The 23,472-nt window shown below is 39.1% G+C and overlaps 1 protein-coding gene across 4 annotated transcripts in view; it reads left to right on the forward strand.

The window, feature by feature from the left end:
- Nucleotides 1-23,472, forward strand: part of LOC120537396 (glutamate receptor 3) — a 389,304-nt gene that overhangs the window by 308,998 nt on the left and 56,834 nt on the right. For all 4 annotated transcript variants that reach the window (XM_039766306.1, XM_039766307.1, XM_039766305.1 and 1 more), the window contains exons 9-10: nt 8,856-8,963; nt 15,275-15,481. In XM_039766306.1, the coding sequence (XP_039622240.1) occupies nt 8,856-8,963; nt 15,275-15,481 (315 nt within the window). The remainder of the gene's footprint in view (nt 1-8,855; nt 8,964-15,274; nt 15,482-23,472) is intronic.

Raw genomic sequence — 23,472 nt, forward strand, 5'->3', positions numbered from 1 at the left:
CCTAGATGAGATGCTGGATAACCCAGACCTTTTAAAATTTTCTGTTTTCCTGAAATTATATTAGGCAGGTTAAAGCTCCTGCAGCTCCTAGTCTAAAAATCTGTAAACAGTTACAACATATTCAGAACTTACAAGTTGCCTTTGTTAAAAGTTCATCACTTAAAACTACCATGTTATTCCTCCTCTCTTCTATTCCACCCATGTTGTATTGTCATCCTATCCTACACTTTCAAACAGAGAGCCTACCCAGTAAATAACAGCTACATGTTAAAAACTACAATGCGCCAGTCGGTCTTACACATTTTTGTAAAAATCAAATGTTACATTCATACATCCCCAGCCCAGTCCCCCCCCAGATTTGACCCCAGCTATTCCAAGGGACATTTTAAAAACTTGTGGTATTGTCACATTAACGTCAGATGGAGGATTATTTAGAAAGTCCTAGGTGTGGGTGACGCTGTCAGCATTTATGGTATGAATGAAACTCGAGTTGCTTTTGGCAGTCTTAATTCCATAACAACAACAACAACATTTATTTATATAGCACATTTTCATACAAAAAGTAGCTCAAAGTACTTTACTTAATGAAGAAAAGAAACATAAAAGACAAAATAAGAAATTAAAATAAGACAACATTAGTTAACATAGAAAAGGAGTAAGGTCTGATGGCCAGGGAGGACAGAAAAAAAGAAGAAAAAACTCCAGACGGCTGGAGAAAACAATAAAATCTGCAGGGGTTCCAGGCCACGAGACCGCCCAGTCCTCTCTGGGCATTCTGCCTAACATAAATGAAACGGTCCTCTTTGTAGTTAGGGTTCTCACGGAGTCACTTGATGTTGATGGTCAAACAGACTTCTGGCTTTTAATCCATCCATCATTGTTCGAACATCACGGTGCTTTGAGTAGATGCCACCACCAAAAGGTTACTGGAAAAGGAAACAGAAGAGAGAATAGGGGTTAGTACAGATTTTAGAGCCACCATGAACAGTTATTATAATGAGTTGGATATACAGAGTATCAGGATTAAGTTAAAGTGAAGTTATAAAAAGGCCATGTTAAAGTAATGTGTTTTCAGCAGTGTTTTAAACTGATCTACTGTACTTGCCTGGCAAATTCCCATTGGCAGGCTATTCCAGATTTTAGGTGCATAGCAGCAGAAGGCCGCCTCACCACTTCTTTTAAGTTTTGTTCTTGGAATTCTAAGGAGACACTCATTTGAGGATCTGAGGTTATGATTTGGAATATAAGGTGTCAGACATTCCGATATATAAGATGGAGCGAGATTATTTAAGGCTTTATAAACCATAAGCAGAATTTTAAAGTCAATCCTGAATAACACAGGCAACCAGTGTAGTGACATCAAAACTGGAGTAATGTGTTCAGATTTTCTTTTCCAAGTTAGGATTCTAGCAGCTGCATTCTGCACTAGTTGCAAACGATTTATGTCTTTTTGGGTAGTCCAGAGAGGAGTGCGTTACAGTAATCTAGTCGACTGAAAACAAACGCGTGAACTAATTTCTCAGCATCTTTCAGTGATATAAGAGGTTTAACTTTACTTATGTTTCTTAAGTGAAAAAATGCTGTCCTAGTGGTCTGATTAATATGTGATTTAAAATTCAGATTACAGTCAACAATTACCCCTAAGCTTTTTACCTCCGTCTTGACTTTTAATCCTAATGTATCCATTTCTAATAGCCTCATTGTATCCATTATTGCTAATCATTAAGATTTTAGTTTTTTCTTTATTTAACTTGAGAAAGTTACTATTCAACCATTCTGAGATACAAGTCAGACATTGTGTTTGTGAATCAATAGAATCGGGGTCATCAGGTGCTATTGATAAGTACAGCTGTGTGTCATCAGCATAGCTGTGGTAGCTCACGTTGTGCCCTGAGATAATCTGACCTAACGGAAGCATGTAGATTGAGAAGAGCAGCGGACCCAGGATAGAGCCTTGTGGAACACCATATCGGATATCATGTGTCTTCGAGTTGTAATTACCACAACTCACAAAGAATTTTCTACCTGCAAGGTAGGATTCAAACCAATTTAAGACACTGCCAGAGAGGCCCACCCATTGACTTAAGGGGATTTCTAAGAATGTTGTGATCAATGGTGTCAAATGCAGCACTCAGATCTAAGAGGATGAGAACAGATAAATGGCCTCTGTCTGCATTCACCCGCAAATCATTTACTACTTTAATGAGTGCAGGTTCTGTGCTGTGATTTGTTCTAAAATCCAACTGAAATTTATCAAGAATAGCATGTTTATTGAGGTGGTCATTTAACTGCATAATGACTGCCTTCTGCAGAATTTTACTTAAGAAAGGCAGGTTAGAGATTTTTCTAAAACTTTCAAGAGCAGAGGGGTTGAGATTATGTTTCTTAAGTAGGGGTTTAACTACAGCAGTCTTAAGACAGTCTGGGAAGACCCCCGTATCTAATGACGGATTTACTATGTCAAGAACATTATCAATTAGCACGCCTGATACTTCTTTGAAAAATACAGCTGCAGTACTGTAACATGAAGTAAGTGGTAGTCTTATATCCAATAATGCAACTGAGTCAAGCTCTGGAGAACTAAAATGACCATTTATATACACTTAGGTGGACACTACAGTTTCTACAGGCCGTCTTTTTCATCTTCCAAGCTACAAGTAGACGCCCCAAAGGACATAATCAGACTCACGCATAGCTACAAGAGTCCAGCAGAACAAATCCTGTACCTAGGAAGTGGCTATCTGCTGACAATGCAGCCACAGAGAATAGTCTATCTGAGAGGGCACTTTTATTGTTACAACTTTTTAAGGTGCCCTTTGTATAGCAGGAATTAAAACTTGCCTCATGAGGCATCCATCTAACTAAGATTCGGAAGTGTCTACTTAATTGACTATTAAAAATACAAGAGTATTGAAATCTTCGAAAGGCCACAGCCTTAAACATAGCAAACTTCAGCACAATTCACTAAACATATTTAAAAACTATAAACCAAATAATAAATGTAAGCATAGAAAAAAACGGTGCATGATAACTTCAGTCAAATGGAATTACAAATGCAAACTCAGATACAATTTTGTATTGTCTCAAGAGGGAAATTTTGTTTGTCAGCAGAGGTTTTGCACAACAGATGAAGCAAACTAAAAAATAGTGTCCTCGCTCCCTCTATCAGATCTAATAAACTGGAATTTTGTCTGATTGCTTCATCTTTATGAACTTTTCCTGGGATTTCGTTACCAGTGATGTCTAAGCCATTGGTCCGAAGTCCTTTGAGGTTTTGGAATGTAGATTTTTAGTTAAAGGGACCATAGCCTGTTTTTCACTTTTCTGGGACCTTCAACTTTTCTAATGACTGACTACCTGCAAATAGGATAATAAGTGTTTTTTTAAAGTCTACTAATGTTGTCTGGCCCAGATCTTTTATTTGCTTTTAATTTTTTGAAAATCTCTGCATCCCTTTGATCAAACTCCTACTTCAGGTACTCAAAACTCAAACAGAATTCATTAAACCTATTAGCTATGTCAGAGCTGGTATTGATGCGTGTATCTGGGTTTCAGGTTTGATTTTTGATTGATGCTGTCCGGGCAAAGTTTGAAGGCCTGACAAGCAGACTTCAAGTTATTTGTCATCAACATTTGTTTAATTTTATCTTTATTGACAAATTGTAAATCTGTCTTTGCTGCCCGTGCCTCATTGTGGTCTTCTTGTTTAAAGTCCACCTTTTTTTTGTTTAATAAAGACACAATGGATTTATTGACTCAGGGCTCATTCAGGACAGGGCTTAAAGCCTTAAGTTGGATTTAATAATAATAATTCATTACATTTATATAGCACTTTTCTCAGTACTCAAAGCACTATCCACACAGGGAGGAACTGGGAAGTGAACCCACAATCTTCCACAGTCTCCTTACTGCAAAGCAGCAGCACTACCACTGCACCTCCTGTGAGGATGTAAAATAACTATGCTGCTGCTTGACTAAATCTGTGCTTGTTTCTTTAAGCATATCCCAGTCAGTACAATGAAAGCATCCTTTCAGGTGCTGAAGAGAATCTTCACTTCAGAGTCTTTCTGTATCTTTTTGTGCTCTTTTCAAGGGTGCTTTGTAAACGGGGAGACGGGAACCACAACTGTGCTCAGCAGAGTCTAGCAATAGCTGGACTGTTCATGTGCTCCCTTTGTTGACACATAGCACAGCAGGTCAGAGGTTTTATTGTTCTTTGTTGTGCAGCGTACACATTTATAGATGTCTGTCAAGGATTTCCTCGGGTTCTTCAATGATTTACCCAAGAACAAAATGTTGCACAACCAGAGACAGGGACTGTAATTCTTGCATCACATCAATAACCGTTTCTGTTGCGATAGTAGAGTTTGCCTTAGAATGAACACTTTCAGGGAAATTCACAAGGCAAACAGAACAGTCAAAGACAAAAAGAGTAACTCAGTGCCTACAGAGCATTCATGTCTTCTTTCTTTCCCCCAACATGCCTTTTATCTAAGGTTCTGCCATGTCAACCCATTCTGAGCAGTTCTCCAAAGACCAATGTCATAGGTTCTGCATTGCTGGAAGCCACATCTGTATAAAAACCACAATCTTTGTAATCTCCCAAAAATTGAGCGTTACCTTGTAATGTTATGCAAGGAGTGCACTTTTGTCAAGATTATAGGAAACAGATTGTCAATGTCAATTTATTTATATAGCACATTTAAAACAACATAGGAATACTGTGGCCAATGTGCTTTACAATAATAGAATAAAAGAAAACAAACAAATAACATAAATAGAAATAAAATATAAGAGCATAAATAAAAATAAATAATAAATAGAAGTAATGTTATATAATCACAATGAGGAAACCATCGGTATTACTGAAGGTCACGGAAAGCAAGTGAATAGAAATGAGTCTTTAATCTCGTTTTGAACAGTTCAACTGTAGACGACTCCTTTATGTGATGAGGTAAAGAGTTCCACAGGCGAGCAGCAGCAGCTGTAAAAGCCCTGTTCTCCTTAGTTTTACACTTAGTACGAGGGACAACAAGAGACAACTGACCAGAAGATCTAAGCACTCTGGATGGCTGGTGTAAAGCACACAATTCAGACAAGTAGGCAGGAGCAAGTGAGTTACTTATTACCTCTACAACCTTGATCGACCACTTCCACATCTTCCCCCTTTATGTGTCTTGTAGTAAAAGTAGTCTTAGTGATTAAACGCAGACAGATCAAGAAGGAGCTTAACACTCTCCTTGCACAAGGCATGTACAACAGCAGTAGCCGCCCAAGTAAATAAAAGTCACATATTCAAGATATTGTGACAAATTTGAAAAAATGCTCACAAAATAGTTAAAACAAAAAAGGACTGACTCTATAATATATCAAATGATAAAAATATTCCTCTAGTTATATCCTAAACAAAACACATGAATAAAGGTTATGCAGACCAAACATAAGATACTCAGAAACTTAGACCAGAACAGAGAAGAGCACTCACGTGCAATGGAAAAACCTAGTAACTGCCATTTTTTTCAGAATTTCCCTTTTTTTAGTTTTTGGAGTTACCAGGGGCCTCATGTATAAGGCCGTGCATAGAAATCGCACTATAACATGGCGTAAGCACAAAAGCCGAAATGAGTTTACGCACAGAAAAATCCAGATGCAGGAATCTGTGCATACTCCAACTTCCACGTTCTTCCGCTACATAAATCCCGATCAGCGTGAAAACTAACGCTCGTGCACGCGCATTATGTAACGCCCCAAATCCTCCCAGAATTACGCCTATTTGAATATGCAAATCAATATAAATCGCCCTTAAGCGCAGCCTTCTGTGAAAAGACAATAAGAAAAGCACGGGGAAAATATAAGAATTTCAGCGAATACCAAGTGGAGGCAAAGGAAAAACATACTATTTGTTCAAATAAACTGTGGTATAATCAACAAAATGAAGTTGATCGAGTGACATAGCGTGTTGGGGAAACTTGAAAGCTCACATCCACAAAATCGCACGGTGCTGGAAATAAAAAAGAAGTCACATATCAAAGTTGCCGTGAAAAGAAGAGTTGTAAGCCCACTGTCTGAGTGTCATATGGAAGTTTATTAGGGTACAGAGAAAAAAGGCACACGGTGGGGAAAAAGCACAAAATGTCAACTTCAATCTCGACATTTCCACTTTAATCTCGTAATTTATTTTGTCATTTAGTAGAACATTATAAACTTCATCTTAAAATCGTTTAATTAACCAGTTTCTCAAATCACATCGTAATTAAAGTAGCACGTTAAATGCTTTGTTTTGTATTTGATCTTCTACTCGTATGTGATCTATGTGTGTGAATCACCACTTGCTTCTTAAACCGGCTCTCTTCCTCCAACTGGACACAGAATCCATTACATTCGTGATATTACAGCTCTCTGAATAACTAAAATACTGAGATGTATACGTGATGTAATTTTCATGATGATAGGAGTTAAAGCACGTTATTAAACATGTGTTTCACTTCGATGAAATAATTTATTGCAGCAGTACTCAGGGCGGCTCTAGGCTTGTGGTGGCACTGGGCAGAGGAAGAATCGGTGGCTCCTTAGCCCGCCAATGTCAGTAAGGTAGCTTATCACGGTGGATGGCCATGTCCGTTGCGGACACTGCATAGCAGCCTCGTGCTCATGACACAAGCATTTATCTTTTGTCGAAATTTGTCGCTGTGTTTTTAGCTGTGTTGTTATTTTCTCTTTCTGTTTTATATTCAGTCACTGCAGTCAGTGCTTTTCTTTCCCCAAGTAACCGATCGCCACACAATCAGCTCTGTAATAGACGTTAAGCCATCTGTAAGGCCGATTCTTCAAAACGTTTAAAGAACATTGAAATATCTTCGTAGTACATGTTTAATTATTCTATCCTTCACGACACTCCCAGTGAAGAATATAGATTATTTAAATGAAGTTAAAGTTTTATGTGTATAATTTAACAAACATATTTTGCTGCATTTCACCTTAAAAATGATATTGTCATCATATGTAAATACGCGCTTTATAAAGTGGCTCAGGTTGTGCGATATTATAACTGTAGTACAAGTTTACGGTGGGGTGATTGTACTTATAAGTACAAACAGTTCTACAAGGTGCAATTGATTGAATGCATTTAAAGTTCTTGGGATTAAACTGTTTTGAACCGCGAGGTCCGTACAGGAAAGGCTTTAAAACGTTTTGCAGTGGCTGAGACAGCGTGTCTTTAAAGCTGTATACCGATAATTCTCTTTCCGATCAGCTGCTGCTGTGATTCACACTCAGATACAGTGATATAAATACTCCGAGTCGTGCAGTGAGAGTAATATGGAAAAAGATGATCTGCTGTGGCAACTCCTAACGGGAGGAGCTGAAAGAAGACAAAGAAGAAGAAGAAGAAGAAGGAGAAGTGAGAGTAACAACGCTAAAGCAGTTATGGTATTTGGAATACTATGGCTGTTCCCTGGACCATTATATTGTTACGAGTTAATTACAATCAGATGCATTACACTAATAAACAATATGCGATTAGTTTCTGTGTATTTATAAATCCGCGTCATGAAAATAATGAGTAATCACACAAGAACAGTACCATTGCTTTGACGCTGGGTGCCGCCAGTTTGCAAAACCGAGCGGAGAACTTGCGTACGACAAGGCATGAGGTACTGTGGAAAAGTGCGTGGCTTTACGCCAAGTGTAGGTTTTATACATCGCGATTTGAACGTGGAAAAGTTCTTACGCAACATTTCTGTGCGTACGCACCGTTTATACATGAGGCCCCAGGTCTTTCCAGATGTTATAAGGTAGTGGTGATAGCCAAATCTGTCTTCATTCCAGTCATAGCATGATGGAACAAACTAGTTTGTACACGGTATTTTACATACTGCAAGACAAAAACCTAGCAACTCCACTGACCAATGAGGAAAGACCGCCTACCAATGAAAACGTCAGATTATGATCACGTGATTTAAATGCTGCGACTGCATTATTTAAATGGCAAGTGTTGTGGATTCATGAAAAAACAATATTGTGTACGCGAATCTCAAGAAAATTCAAATCTAGAAATCATTAATTATAGGGACAATACCATTTTCTTAATTTGCCGAAAACTTGAAAGATGTGACATACTAGGTTTTTCCATAGTTGGTGAGAGCAGATCTACTTCTGGTTGAAAGACACCAGAGCAGTTCTAAAGCATTCAGAAGACATGATGATCTGAGCATGTTTCAGGTCTGGTTTTATAGAAGAAGAAGGTCCTCCCTTTGGGATGTGGGTGGCATCAAAAGTCACACCCTTACCACATAACACTTAGCCATGCATTCTGAAAGAGTAGATGACAGTATCCACCTTATACAGTGATGAATGCATAAGCATTTGCAATAAAACAAATGTGTGCACACCTAAATATGTTTAATAATCAGTCAGTAAGGTGAAAGGCTGAGACCAAAAACATCTAACGTCATACCCTGCTTATGCAGAAATGACCTGACATCTGATCCTGCCAAATCCTACCTCCCACAGTAAGGAAGTATTTGGAAAATAGTGGCCTAAAAATTGAGATCACATCCCAAAGACATCACACATTCATTATGTGTTCACCAGTGATTTCATGTGCAACTATGACAGGTCACAAGTAAAAAAATAAAACGCAGAAAACAGCAGAATAAATAGTCATCTGTCGAATCTGTTAGTCTGCTGTGTGTTTACAGGTGGAAGGCAGACTTCTTAAAAGTGCATATTATTTATTATGTTATAAAGTGTCACCTTCTCAATCTTCTCTTTAAATGAATAGATATTTCTCATTAAATGATCATACAATTTTTTGTTGTTCACGATATTATGCAATAATTGTGATTTCTTTGTAGGTGGGCTACTGGAATGAATATGAAAGGTTTGTGTACATCACAGATCAGCAGGTTTCCAATGATTCCTCATCAGTGGAAAACCGAACAATCGTGGTGACGACCATCATGGTATGTAAACCTTCTTTCATGAATACCTGATGGTCAAGGAGTCCTCCATCACATCACATGGACACACACTCTCCTTTATGCAGCCAGACATTAGTGAGCCCTCTTATTATGTAATTTCTAATGTAATTACAGTGGTCACCATTCCTGTTTAATCAGCATTCTTTTTGTCATTTAAGGAATACCAAATAATAAAATAACAAGAATGAACAAATGAGAATTTCCCTTAGAGAACTTCTAAGCACATTACCTAGATACAGTAAAACAGCTTGCTCACTTTTTATAAAAAAACGGGGTAACACCCCGGAGGACACCACAGTCACTAAGCTACGTCCCCAGTTCAAAGGAATCCTTAAAATGAAATCAAGTGTAACTCAATAGCAACCCTAATATTATTGTTAATGCACCGGATTTCCTTATTAATTAATTGATTCATGGTAAATTACATTTTATGAATGATATATAACTACAACCTAATATCACAGAATCTTCAAATGTACTTAATCCAGTTCAGGAGTATGTCTGAGCATATCCCAGCAGGAATGTGGAAACCAACCCTGAAAAGGGTAACAAGGTTGGTTTCTGGAAATTAAGGTGACCTGTATTGAAAACTAGAGCTAGGAAGCACTTCTTTATGCAAAGAATTGTGGAATTATGGAACAAACTACCGAGGCATGTACTTGAAGAACCGTCTGGATGAGATATTGGGACAGCTTAGCTATTAGCTAAACAAACAGCCATGATGGACTAAATGGTCTCCACCCATTTGTCACATTTCTTATGTCCTTATGCTCTAGTCCATTACCAATTTACCTAATATGCCCTGGGTGGCACAGTGGTAGCGCTACTGCCTTGCAGTAAGGAGACCTGGGTTCGCTTCCCGGGTCCTCCCTGCGTGAAGTTTGCATGTTCTCCCCGTGTCTGTGTGGGTTTCCTCCCACAGTCCAAAGACATGAAGGTGCTTTGGCAATTACTAAATTGTCCCTAGTGTGAGTTTGGTGTGTGTGTGTCCTGCAGTGGACTGGCACCCTGCCTGGGATTTGTTCCTGCCTTGTGCCCTGTGTTGGCTGGGATTGGCTCCAGCAGACCCCTGTGACCCTATTTTAGAGTACAGTGGGTTGGATAATGATTGACTGACTAATATGCCCAAAATATTGGAGAGAAACAGGAGAAACCAAAGGAAAACCCAAGCAGACACAGAAAAACATTCAATATCCAAACAGACAGAGATGGGGTACAGTATTCAAGCCCAGCATTCTCGATCCATGACATAGCTTTGTGAACACAAAAGAATGTTTGTAAATAACTACAAATAGACGTTGATAAATGTATATCAAAAAAGACATTTTTTTGTAACTTTTGATGGAAAAAATCCTATAGACTCATGAGGGGTTTGCTGCTGGTCCACTAGCATCACCTGGATGCCACTGAGCAGGAGACAACTCTTCACAAAGTCTTTCTCTGTCATCTGGAACTTGCCACTGTCACCCAGATGGTATCCTTCCTTCATTCAATTCAGCTCGTCTCAGCTCAGCAGCCCATCCTCCTCTCACAATGTTCACAGCTACGATATATTCAGCCATAAATGGATATTCAAAAATATGGGAGCAGTCACTAGTCATTAAAATGATTTTACCTGAAGCGCAATTAGCAGCTTGAATTTCATACTGTCAAAAAACACCTTGATATGTATTTACCCATATTCTAAATGAAATGGAATCCAACCATTATCAAAAACCCACTTTGGCATTGGGGGGGGGCAAAGTCTGGCCTGGCAGCTTTGGACAGAAGGCAGGAAACAGTCTGTCAATTTATAGATCCACAGAGAGGAAACTCTGTAGTAGCTGAACATCCCCACAATAAAATGAATGGCATATTAAGAAAGATAAACCAAATGATAAAGTTATGTACTTTATAAATGTTAGCAGTTTTTGCTTTATGAATTATTTAAAACTTTTCTCTTACTAATTTGGTTTTAAGATGATTTCACTTAGTGAGGCGTCTTGGCTTTGATGCCATTGCCAGCAACACTTTACTTTCAGTGTCTCTTGCTGCGGTGTACTTATACTGTAATTAATAAGTAATTAACGGTGCAAGGACTGTGTAATTGTTACTGTTTGTGTATTATGTAACTCTGGCAGCAACATACACTCACCTAAAGGATTATTAGGAACACCTGTTCAATTTCTCATTAATGCAATTATCTAATCAACCAATCACATGGCAGTTGCTTCAATGCATTTAGGGGTGTGGGCCTGGTCAAGACAATCTCCTGAACTCCAAACTGAATGTCAGAATGGGAAAGAAAGGTGATTTAAGCAATTTTAAAGCGTGGCATGGTTGTTGGTGCCAGACGGGCCGGTCTGAGTATTTTACAATCTGCTCAGTTACTGGGATTTTCACGCACAACCATTTCTAGGGTTTACAAAGAATGGTGTGAAAAGGGAAAAACATCCAGTATGCGGCAGTCCTGTGGGCGAAAATGCCTTGTTGATGCTAGAGGTCAGAGGAGAATGGGCCGACTGATTCAAGCTGATAGAAGAGCAACTTTGACTGAATAACCACTCGTTACAACCGAGGTATGCAGCAAAGCATTTGTGAAGCCACAACACGCACAACCTTGAGGCGGATGGGCTACAACAGCAGAAGACCCCACCGGGTACCACTCATCTCCACTACGAATAGGAAAAAGAGGCTACAATTTGCACGAGCTCACCAAAATTGGACAGTTGAAGACTGGAAAAATGTTGCCTGGTCTGATGAGTCTCGATTTCTGTTGAGACATTCAAATGGTAGAGTTAGAATTTGGCGTAAACAGAATGAGAACATGGATCCATCATGCCTTGTTACCACTGTGCAGGCTGGTGGTGGTGGTGTAATGGTGTGGGGGATGTTTTCTTGGCACACTTTAGGCCCCTTAGTGCCAATTGGGCATCATTTAAATGCCACGGGCTACCTGAGCATTGTTTCTGACCATGTCCGTCCCTTCATGACCACCATGTACCCATCCTCTGATGGCTACTTCCAGCAGGATAATGCACCATGTCACAAAGCTCGAATCATTTCAAATTGGTTTCTTGAACATGACAATGAGTTCACTGTACTAAAATGGCCCCCACAGTCACCAGATCTCAACCCAATAGAGCATCTTTGGGATGTGGTGGAACGGGAGCTTCGTGCCCTGGATGTGCATCCCACAAATCTCCATCAACTTCAAGATGCTATCCTATCAATATGGGCCAACATTTCTAAAGAATGCTTTCAGCACCTTGTTTAATCAATGCCACAAAGAATTAAGGCAGTTCTGAAGGCGAAAGGGGGTCAAACACTGTATTAGTATGGTGTTCCTAATAATCCTTTAGGTGAGTGTAGGTCGCTACCCATTTCTCACTCGTATTCCGAGTCTCATTCTGTACTTTCTTATACCATTTCTTGAATAACAGAGTAGGCAGACACTCCTAGTGCTCACTTGTCCACATGATTACAGTGCAAGTGCAGTCTGACAGGAGGACATATTGTCCTGTTGAATCTTCACTAGGCCCTGACTTTTTGTGAGCACTTCAGCACAGTATCCTCAATGTGAAAATTTCCATCTGTTGATGTTCAAGTGTTCGCTGTCACGTGTATACAGTTCAGTGAATTTCTGAATCAATGCAGATGCTTTTCAAGTGTCACCTTTGCATTTCAGGCACCCTGTACAAATTAGATCGCAGTGGGTAAGTGTGTCATTTTTCACATCACGGCAAGTTTTATACCTCCTGTATGACTGTAAGGTCACATAGGTGGTGATGCCAATGCACATCCGTTGATTTTGGGAGTGCCATAAAGCCCTTACTAACTCAATTCATCGCTCCCTTTACAAGAGTTGCTGTGACCTACAGGCACTTTTAGGTGTAAAGGAAGCACGCCGAGGAAGTTCCTTCCAAGGCAATTTAACATAATACAAGGGTCTATGGGGTGCAGGAGAATTACTGAAACACAAAGAGAAAAACTGTTTGATGAAAGGAAGAATAACAAGTTCCCCCAAGACAGTGGCAGGGCTGGAAATGGAACTTCGATCCCTATAGTTGTGAAGATCACGGTGTCACTGTATTTTTGAACTATTCAACTATTTATTTTCACAAACACAAATATTTGAGATTCTTTCTTTGTTTTAAAATTTCAAACCTGCCAGACTCTCAGTTTTCCCCCTTGATTAAGTAAATGAAATCTGTATTATTGTCCGCATACTGATCTGGCAAAATTTTACACCAGATGCCCTTCCTGCAAGGTTTATGGATGTGGTGAGAGAGGACATGAAGGTGGTGGGTTTAACAGAACAAGATGCAGAGGACAGAAAGATATGGAAAAAGATGATCCGCTGTGGCGACCCCTAACAGGAACAGCCAAAAGAAGAAGAAGAAGATTAAATAAGTGACATCCTCCCTTTTAGCTTAATGCACTGGTAGCCTCCTTAGAAAAACTTTCAAAAGCCTGCCTCTCATCTGGGGCATACACACATTTCACGGTGAACTTGGAAATGTCTGTGTGCCGAAACTGGAAGAGATATTTTTAAAAACCAAATCCCTAATGGGCTCAGCATGTTTCCCAATCACTTACGACTCAGTAGCTTGAGTCACCCTGCCGTGTGCCGTGCTACTTTCTGACATGTAAGATGTAGCAAGCAGGGCAAGAGTCAGATTTTCAAATACCCGGGCAATTGACTGAATGGCAGCGTTTATTGCTCAAACAGCATGTGTGCTTATGCTTCCCTTACATGATGCTGCCTTGACTTCAATGTTTCCCAGTCTTATTGGTTGGGTTTCATCCTGCTGTTTAATTTGGGTCATCAGACTTTCCACACCCAGCAATTTCCTGTCATAAAGAGAACAGAGAAAGAAGATCCTGTCTTATGAAAGGCAAATCTGTGCAAGGGGACAAGTGACGGAATAGGTCCTTCTGTCCTGTCCAGGTACTCACTGGATTGTTGTCCCCTCTGCCACCACCCCTTTCTCTGTTTCTGTTCCTGTCTTCCAAGAGGACCCATAAAGAGTACCCACTTAGCCATCAAGTACTAAAATTTTGAAGCTTTTTTATGGTTTAGAAGAAATCGCCAAAAGCAGAGAGCAGAAGAAGTTAATACCTTCCTTTTTTAAAAAACATTCCCTGTATTTTACTAATGATTATTTTAAATGTGGAAAACACCTGTGTGCGAGGCAATTTACAAAATCGGAATACAGTATTTTAATCTGGGATTGATCTGTCTCGTCTGTGGTCACCTAACTGGCATTTCAGCCAACCATCCACACTTTAACATGAAGATGATGAGCTCACATACTGTCATTTTGGCTTGAGCCTAGTTAGGTCAGACCAGACTCCAAAATAAGGCCCCCTATGCCCCCTTTACATGCTGGAAAGACTGTTTAGGAGTGTGACGAAATCCACCAGCAAACACGTATCCTTTTTGTCAGTAAAGAATTCTACATCCATACATTGCAATTAAAGGTACTTTTTTTAGAGGTGGGGTCCCCATTACCTAGTAATTTTAAAGTGTCCTGGAGAAATCGATAGACATGGGTTGCAATTTACCTTTTTGCTTAACAAATGCTGCCATGTTTTATCGACATACATGCTGAATAAAAAGAAATACATTTAAGGTTTTCCATGAGTATGTATTGGAATAAGTGGGATTTGAGAACTTTATGTTAGCTAGAAACATCTGATGATGTGCATGAACAACTATTTTGAAACATACTGTAGTGTAGTGCATAGGTTTTTAGCCTGACTAGTTTATAGACGCATCGGTTTAGGTGATATAAGCCAAATGGCCGGAATGTGTGCATATAAAGTGGCCCCAGCTCAGCAACTTTGAAGTCTCGTCATTTCGCCAAAGGGACCATTCTAAATGATATACAGCAGCGCCATGGAGGAGCTGAGTTTATTTATTGCTAGTTGATTAATGAGATGTTGAAAATAATAACAAGGACTGATGTACAGTAAATGAACCAAAAGGGCTGCTTTTGTTTAATATGCTGACTATAGATAAATGTTTTACCAGCTCAGACAGACAGACAGACAGACAGACAGACAGACAGACAGACAGACAGATAGATAGATAGATAGATAGATAGATAGATAGATAGATAGATAGATAAAAGGCACTAGATAGATAGATAGATAGATAGATAGATAGATAGATAGATAGATAGATAGATAGATAGATAGATAGATAGATAGATAGATTAGGTAAGATAAAGTCAAATTCTTTCCATAAAATGAATTGTGTGTGTGTGTTGCTTTTTGGTCACTCAATGGATTCTTCTTCTAACTGACAGGAAGCACCATATGTGATGCTCAAGAAAAACTTTGACCAACTGGAAGGAAATGAGAGATATGAAGGATACTGTGTGGATTTAGCATCAGAAATTGCTAAGCACGTTGGAATCAAATACAAACTGTCAATTGTTGAGGATGGCAAGTATGGCGCCAGAGATCCAGAGACTAAGATATGGAACGGCATGGTGGGTGAACTCGTCTATGGGGTAAGTATCAAAATGATGTCTTTGTGCCATTTGCAGCATCCTGACTATAACTGAGATGCTTAACTCGCTGGAGTGAGGCTGAGTGTGCCTGAAGGGATGAAGAGTCAGATAAAGATGATCTTGTCGGAGTTTCCCTGAGGCATTCATGTGACCAGCGTGATTCAGCTGTGTGGGTCAGAAAGCTCATATGACTCCTAGGGGAAGCCCTAGCAATTACTTGCCATATGGTCTTTTTCTAAAGCTGAAAGACAAACAGCCACAGTCAGTTAGTTTAGGGGGAAACTGCTGTAGAAAAATCTCAGCGGTCAGCAGTAGAATAAACAAACAGCAGTGGTCAGTTATTCAAGAAGAAAAATCATCTTGGGTTCAGCAGCATCAGCAACTTTAATTCATCCACTATTTACCTATATACTGTTTACAGTTCTTTTGCAAATAAGTAATTGTTGTGTCTGGAGTGTATTTGTATTTGCTTGAGCCATATTTAGGGAAGCCATTAGTTATGAGGTTTGTGACAGAGAATGCTTTGTTCATTCGTGCCAGGAATGAGATTAGAACAGTCAGCATGAGGGCAGGGTTACTAAAATCAGCACTTTCAACTGCTCGGATGTAAAACACACAAGTTACTATGACTACGTTCTTTCTTACTATTAACAGCACTGCTCCACAGTGCTTCTTTCATTTATTATTGCTGAAGGAAGAACAAATATTTTCACATAGACATGTGTTTGATCAGAGTGATCTAAAAATAAGACTCTCCAGTATCAAAGGCCACACTGCACTAGATCAGAGTTTCAGAACTTGTACTAAGCATGTAAATATTTAAATGGCTTGGATCAGCCACACATGATCGATGCAAACATACAGTAGATTTCAGTTGGTGCGTGTTTGTGCAGCTACAAATCTAATATGAAATCATACATTCACATATTGCCGTAGATATAGAAACTGTAGCACAAAGGTGGCTGTAGGTTTATGTCATGAAAGACTACTCCCTACAGCAGGGGTGGGCAAAGTCATTCCTGGAGGGCCGCAGTGGCTGCAGGTTTTTGCAACAACCCAGTTACTTAATTAGAAAACAATCCTTGCCAATAATTCAATTTCATGGCTTGTTAGTGTTTTAACTATGACCATGTCAGGTCATTCTCATATCCTAGATTTTTACTTCTTTCTAATGATATCATCTAAATGATGTGAAGTCTTAAATGTATGAATAATATTCTATCTTTCTCTTTTTTCTCTTCACTTTCCTCCCATGTATTTAATTAAACCAAATAGTGCACAATACACACAGGTGTAAATTGAAACAAGCAAAATGGAGAAATGCTGCTTTCTTTTGTCATTTGATTCTTAGCTAATAAAAAGCCATTAGAAGCCAAGAGAACAGCTGTTTAAGACTAAAATAAGCAATAAGGGTTCAAAATCCTAATGAGCAAGGCAACTAAAATGAAGAAGAAGAGTTACTTGAGCAATACATGCTTCTTAATAAGCAACTGGGTTGGAACAAAAACCTGCAGCCACTGCGGCCCTCCGGGGATGACTTTGCCCACCCCTGCCCTACAGCTTGACTTTTAATATTGGCCCTTTCTTTACTGAAAAACTACACAACTCTAATTAGTGTTAATCACATATTTAAGTAAATTGTGTTCATGTATAACTTGTGTACTTATCTGTCTATAAATAGCTAGATAGTCAGTGGCACTACAGTATATAATGGGCAGATAGTAGAAGGCACCATATGATAGATAGATAGATAGATAGATAGATAGATAGATAGATAGATAGATAGATAGATAGATAGATAGATAGATAGATAGATAGCATGTTGATTTGAAGAATTGATTTAGCAAGGTGGCTGCAGCTCTTTCTGTTCCATGCATATCTGCATATTACTCAGGAGCTAAGTTTGCTTCATATGGTCCGTTAAAGCTTTAATTTGCCCTGTGCAAGATGTCTGTTTTGCTTGCTTGTGACTCTGGGTTTTACTTCTGTACACCTTGGACACACCCTATGGATAAAACCCACGTGGTAATATTTTTTCTTGTTGCTAAACTAATATATTCATGTTAAATAACATGCCATTTTCAAATCTTAATGCAGAGGTATTCCCGTAGAGTAGGCTGTCATCTTGTGTCCAAACAGTCCTTGTGTACAGAATGAAGGGCATATCATTTAAGAACTCTCCAGCATAACTTTGTGAGCCATTTCATTTCAGAGCAAAAACATCTTAGGCTGTGTACCGACCATGCGAATCACAGAGCGATTGATTATAATGGCTTTTGACCTTTTGGCTGACCCATAAATTAAATTGAGTTTGGATGTGTTTTAAAGGTTATGCACCAGTGTGGCCTTTATTAGGCTATTAAAGTCAATACTTATTGACCGCATCAGAGAACCTCATTACAATTTAACAGAGGCAGCAATATATGCATCTGCTCTAAGCACTTTTCAGGAGCAAGTGCATCTCAGAGGCATCAGTTACTTGGGTTTGCTTTACTTTATCACTCCAGACATGAATTTCAGTCTTGAAGTATGAATGGAATAAAATATTCAAATTCCAGTTTGTCTACTGTATGTCTAGCCATGAGGTTTATTCTCTAACCATTTGTTCCTCGATGTTGTTTATTTATACAGCTCAGAGAAGAATAAAAGGCAAGGACAATACACAAATTACAATCTATTTATGTGCCCAGACAGAGTCATACTTATAACAGGCAAATTTAGAACTGATAGTTAAGATTTAGTTTTAGATATGTGAGTCGAACACTGGATTTACCCAAATAGACATAGAAAGAAAGTGAAAATTGCACACAGAGATAGCACCCAGGCACCTAAGGTAAGCCATGACACTGGACCAAGGAGGCTTTAGCATTAAACCTTAATACCGCAGCCCACAAAAAACAATCAACAAATCTGTCAATGTTTTATCTTACAATATGGGTGCTGATATGAAAAATGAAAAAGAAACAATAAAGGAATGTATAAAAGAATCACTCTCACCTCATTACCTTATGAACCCATTCCACCAATCATGGTAATAATACTGTACTACGGTCCACGACATTCACAGACAAGTGCCTGCCTGGGTGTTTCTACATGTGGATGTCACAGGATTGCTCATACTTATTGTTTAAGGATTTGCCGAATCTCATTGTGGAAATAAATTACTATTACTAAAGTAGATACTCTTCAGATGTAAAAATCACAGCCATTATTTTAGGACTCATATTTATTATAACCTTATCTATCCATACATCGAATGTACCCGCTTATTCCAGATTTAGTCTTGTGGAGTCTGGAGAATGTCTAGGCAATGCTGGATGCAAGGTAGGAACAAACTCTGGACAGAATGGCAGTCCAATGCAGGGACTATCCCCACACTTGCTGACAAGAGACCATGAGCTGATAAGGACCGAACATGCAGATTGTAAACAGGCTGGTTTTCAAATTCATTCTCCTGGACCTGTTAGGCCTTCTGTAAGCAAGAATTACAAACAGCAGGAGTTATAGACACAGTGAAATTAGAAAGTCCTTGGAAATGCTTCCTTCCTATCTAAAGTATTCTGCAAGGGTCAGGCACTGCCTGATAAATATTCCCTTTACTTTAATTTTTACTTGTTTATTTTTATTGTACCATTAAAATCCAAATTTTTTGGAAGCACACATGCATTCAAAACCTAAGACAGAATGACAAAATAAAACACGTAAATATCAAAGAATAACATGACTTAGTGGGATTTTTAATGATGATTAACTTCTTACAAAGCACTGGCACAGAAAGGCAATACATCAGAACATATCTAATCCACTTCAGTGAAGACAGGAAAAATCAGGCACTCGTTTTGGCCAGCCCACCATACCAGACGTGGTTGGGAGATAAAGGGCCAAAGACGTCAAGGCTTGTTGATCCCACTGGACTACTAGAGACAGCAGCAGTTGCCGCAGGATTTAGCAGCTGCTATTTCTTAATACCTTACTAAAATATTGTTTACACAATGATGCACCTACAATATACTGAACATCCTCAACATGTCTGCTTCTCCAATTTGAAAATTCCAGCTAAAAACTGCATTTAAAAGAGTCTTGGATCAAATCTTCAGCTTTTATTTGAATTTTCTGTATTTTGGCCATGTTTTAAATGTTTTTACTTTTGAATGCCTTATCCTATACAATTAAAAATCATAGTATGTGAACTTAAGGAAAATTATTCTTTAGTACAATCTAAATAATTATATATATATAAATGTAAAATAATTCTAAAACTAAATGATTTAGTGAAATAAAGCATACATGTTTGTCAAGCCATTTAAACCATAAGTCCCAGAGCTGTATTGCCTGCAGGCTATTGATTATTTTTCCCAGCTTGCTACAGTTACAAATAGGGAACCCAAGTGTATCCATCTGATCGCTGTGTCTGTTGGCTTAATTGGAGCAGAATGGCAGAGCACAACCAAGGGGAGCCGAATTAAACACACAACAAGAAAAGCAAGCAAGCAATAGACTATTAGCAAAGAAATGGCAGGAAACACAGGAGAATGAGGCAGGAGATATCTAAAATATTACAAACTGATAATTTCAATGTTAATAATTAAAAAAACAAATACAAATCGAATATTTTTGTGGGTGGCACAGTAGCGCAGTGGGTAGCGCTGCTGCCTCGCAGTTAGGAGACCCGGGTTCGCTTCCCGGGTCCTCCCTGCGTGGAGTTTGCATGTTCTCCCCGTGTCTGATTGGGTTTCCTCCCACAATCCAAAGACATGCAGGTTAGGTGGATTGGCGATTCTCAATTGGCCCGGGTGTGTTTGTGTGTGTCCTGTGGTGGGTTGGCACCCTGTGCCCTGTGTTGGCTGGGATTGGCTCCAGAAGACCCCCGTGACCCTGTATTCGGATTCAGCGGGTTGGAAAATGGATGGATGGAAATAAATACAAATTGAATATTTTTGTGGGTGCCACAGTAGCGCAGTGGGTAGCGCTGCTGCCTCGCAGTTAGGAGACCCGGGTTCGCTTCCCGGGTCCTCCCTGCATGGAGTTTGCATGTTCTCCCTGTGTCTGATTGGGTTTCCTCCCACAGTCCAAAGACATGCAGCTTAGGTACATTGGTGATTCTAAATTATGCTTGGTGTGTGTGTGTGCCCTGCGGTGGGCTGGCACCCTGCCTGGGGTTTGTTTCCTGCCTTGCGCTCTGTGTTGGTTGGGATTTGGTCCAGCAGACCCCCGTGACCCTGTGGTTAGGATGTGGCGGGATGGATGGATAGATATTTTTGTTTGAGGAAGGCTACATTTGTGTGTGCCAGCTTTCAAGGTCAGTGTGGCCTCAGCTCATTTATAGGCTTGTAATTTTATTATTTTATGGGTCTCAAATAAAGAATGGACAAATTAACAAGTCAAACTGATGCTTCTGTGACCCAATCTGCACTGATCTACTAGAAGGAGTTCAACCTGTGTGACATTTCAGCACTACTGCAATGAACAGCTCCATTGATGCTTTCACTCCATACACCTCAGTACTGAGTTTGTGGACAGCAACAGATTCATCCTGCTTGCTCTACTGACTGCTATTTAAATTAAATTGATACATTTCGTGTGAAAAAAACATGATTTCATGGTTACATTTAGAAAAGGGGTATCCAAGTCTACATTTGATTATAAATGAGCTTTTAATCAGAAGCTAATTCTACCCTCCTACCTTTATGAATTACATCTCTTAGCTTTCAACTTCCAAATTCTGAGGTGAAGTCAAGAGTTATATTGTCTCCTAGATGTCATTTTGACCACATTCTAAGACAAAGCTCTTTCACATCTTTACTTAAACTTACTTCTTCCTTTTCTTTATTTTCCCTTTTTTCTAAATTAGTAAAATAAATGTAATCTACTTAATTATATAATGGTGAGTCTTGATTGTATGAATAAAAGGGTTTCCTATTTGTCAAAATTGAAGACTTGGTGTGAACATATTGTAGAGGTGCAAAAAGCCTTTTACTCTTGTGGACGAAAACTCAGACCAGACAGCAGGTGCGGTTATAAAGCAGCTTTATTTTTCAGAGTCACGGTGAGAAGAGTTTCAGAAAAGCAGACAATCAAATATACATGACAGCGTCAGGGCTCTTCTGAACCCCGTCTGTTGGGTGGGGTCCAGTTTTATACCCCTAGAATGCGTGATTTAATATCATTATAAAATGCAACAGTCAACACTTTATTATACACAATCCTTGAGCCCCTTCAATGCCCCTTATGCAACTTGATTTCTTGGCCCCTTTTGTTATGGCGTTCAGATGCAAGCTAAGGGAAAACGTGATAAGGCAGACTCATGTGTGGAATGCTCAGACCTTGAGTCCTTTGCACAAACATTTTTCTGTTTGCTAAAACAAAGCATGCTATTACATGGTTTTGTAAAGCTTACTTCTCAGACATGAATTAGTACAAGGGAACGAAGAGAACATTCGTCTTCCACACTCTCTAAAAATCCAAGGAGAAGATTAATGTAAAAGTAAACAACAGAAAGGAAACTAACAAAAAAGTTCCAAATAAAAAGGTTATGGTTATTGAGATATCAAAACTGAAGCAAGTATTATGGGTAGCAGTGGTATTGTAATGTGCACAGTGCAATGACATTTTTACAAAGTTTAAATGAATACAAACTCATTTCTACCAATAGCAGCTTTTCTCAGTTTGGGCCACATTTATGTGAAGGCCAAGTAAACATTGTCTAATAAAAACCTTAAAGAAGGTCAATTGTGTATAATCAGTATTATGTTTCTCAAATCATAGACCATATGATGAATCAGTATCAGTGCTGATGAAAGAGCTTGACAAACATGTGCTTAACTCACCGTATATGAAAAAGGTTCTGTCAGTGGTAACAGGGGTAGGAAACGTAATGTTTGACCACCCGCAGTCCACCCCAAAATAGTCAGGGGTGAGCTCCCTGCTATGGCATAATTCAGATGCTGATCCCTGCAGAAAAAGCAGAGGGGAGAGTAAAGGCTCGTCTGCTGACCTTCTGCTGGCTTCTTCTCCATTCCTGAGATTAAGGAGCAGTCGGGTGAGAGGTCCAGCAATGCCACGCCTTATAAAATGAAACCATGTAGGTATGACATTAAAATATCAATATTCTACACACTTCAAAATTCCAAGGATCCTTTTCACTGAATCTGTACAAAGTGTATTAGTCTATGTACTGTACATACAGCATTTATACATTACTGGGAACTGACAATGTCACATCAAGAAGTATGGATATTGTGATGTCAATTTAGGGAACCAGTCACACCATTTGTGCCATCCAGAGCAAGATAAGATTAAAGTTCTTGTTACAGAAAAGAATAATTTGTTTAAATACACTACAATATCACTCAGAAATATGAATAAACATAATTAACAGTAAGTCTGTTTTACTTATTGTATTAGCAAATTCATTTCACTTAAGTGTATTTTTTCTGAACTGTATAAAGCATACTTATACTTCTCCCTTGCATGGTTATTTGTTATTTTACAGTTTTTATACATTACATTTATTTTTTGCACTTTAATGATTAATGGTATCATAAATTGCAGAGCCCCTGGTCAGACTTGCTAGCAAGATTCCAGTTAATTACAAGAGATTTTATAGTGATGAATGTATGACTTAACAAGAAAGTAATTCAAACCTGTGCTGCCCTGGCATTTCACTGATTTGAGAATTTCGTCACCACTGAAACTGAGTAGTAGATCTTAATTGAAGAAGAAAAAAGGCAGACAGGAGAACATGCCAACGTCGTGGCCACTCCACTTACTGCAGACATGTGCCTGTGCCCCCCGCTCCCTGGTGACTCTCTCCTGCTCTGACTCTTATCCTCGTTTTGCCAGAATTTTGAACTGATGCCCAAGGGTAGCTGCTGTACACAACCATATTATAAAACCTTTGCTGCCATGTCTTTCGACATAAATTACAGACTGACTTGTGGAAATGTTCTCTCTCTCTGTATACCTGCAGGACTGTCTAACAATGGCTGAGA

The sequence above is a fragment of the Polypterus senegalus genome, chromosome 10 (assembly GCF_016835505.1).
Source record: "Polypterus senegalus isolate Bchr_013 chromosome 10, ASM1683550v1, whole genome shotgun sequence".
In the NCBI taxonomy this organism is placed as follows: Eukaryota; Metazoa; Chordata; class Cladistia; order Polypteriformes; family Polypteridae; genus Polypterus; species Polypterus senegalus.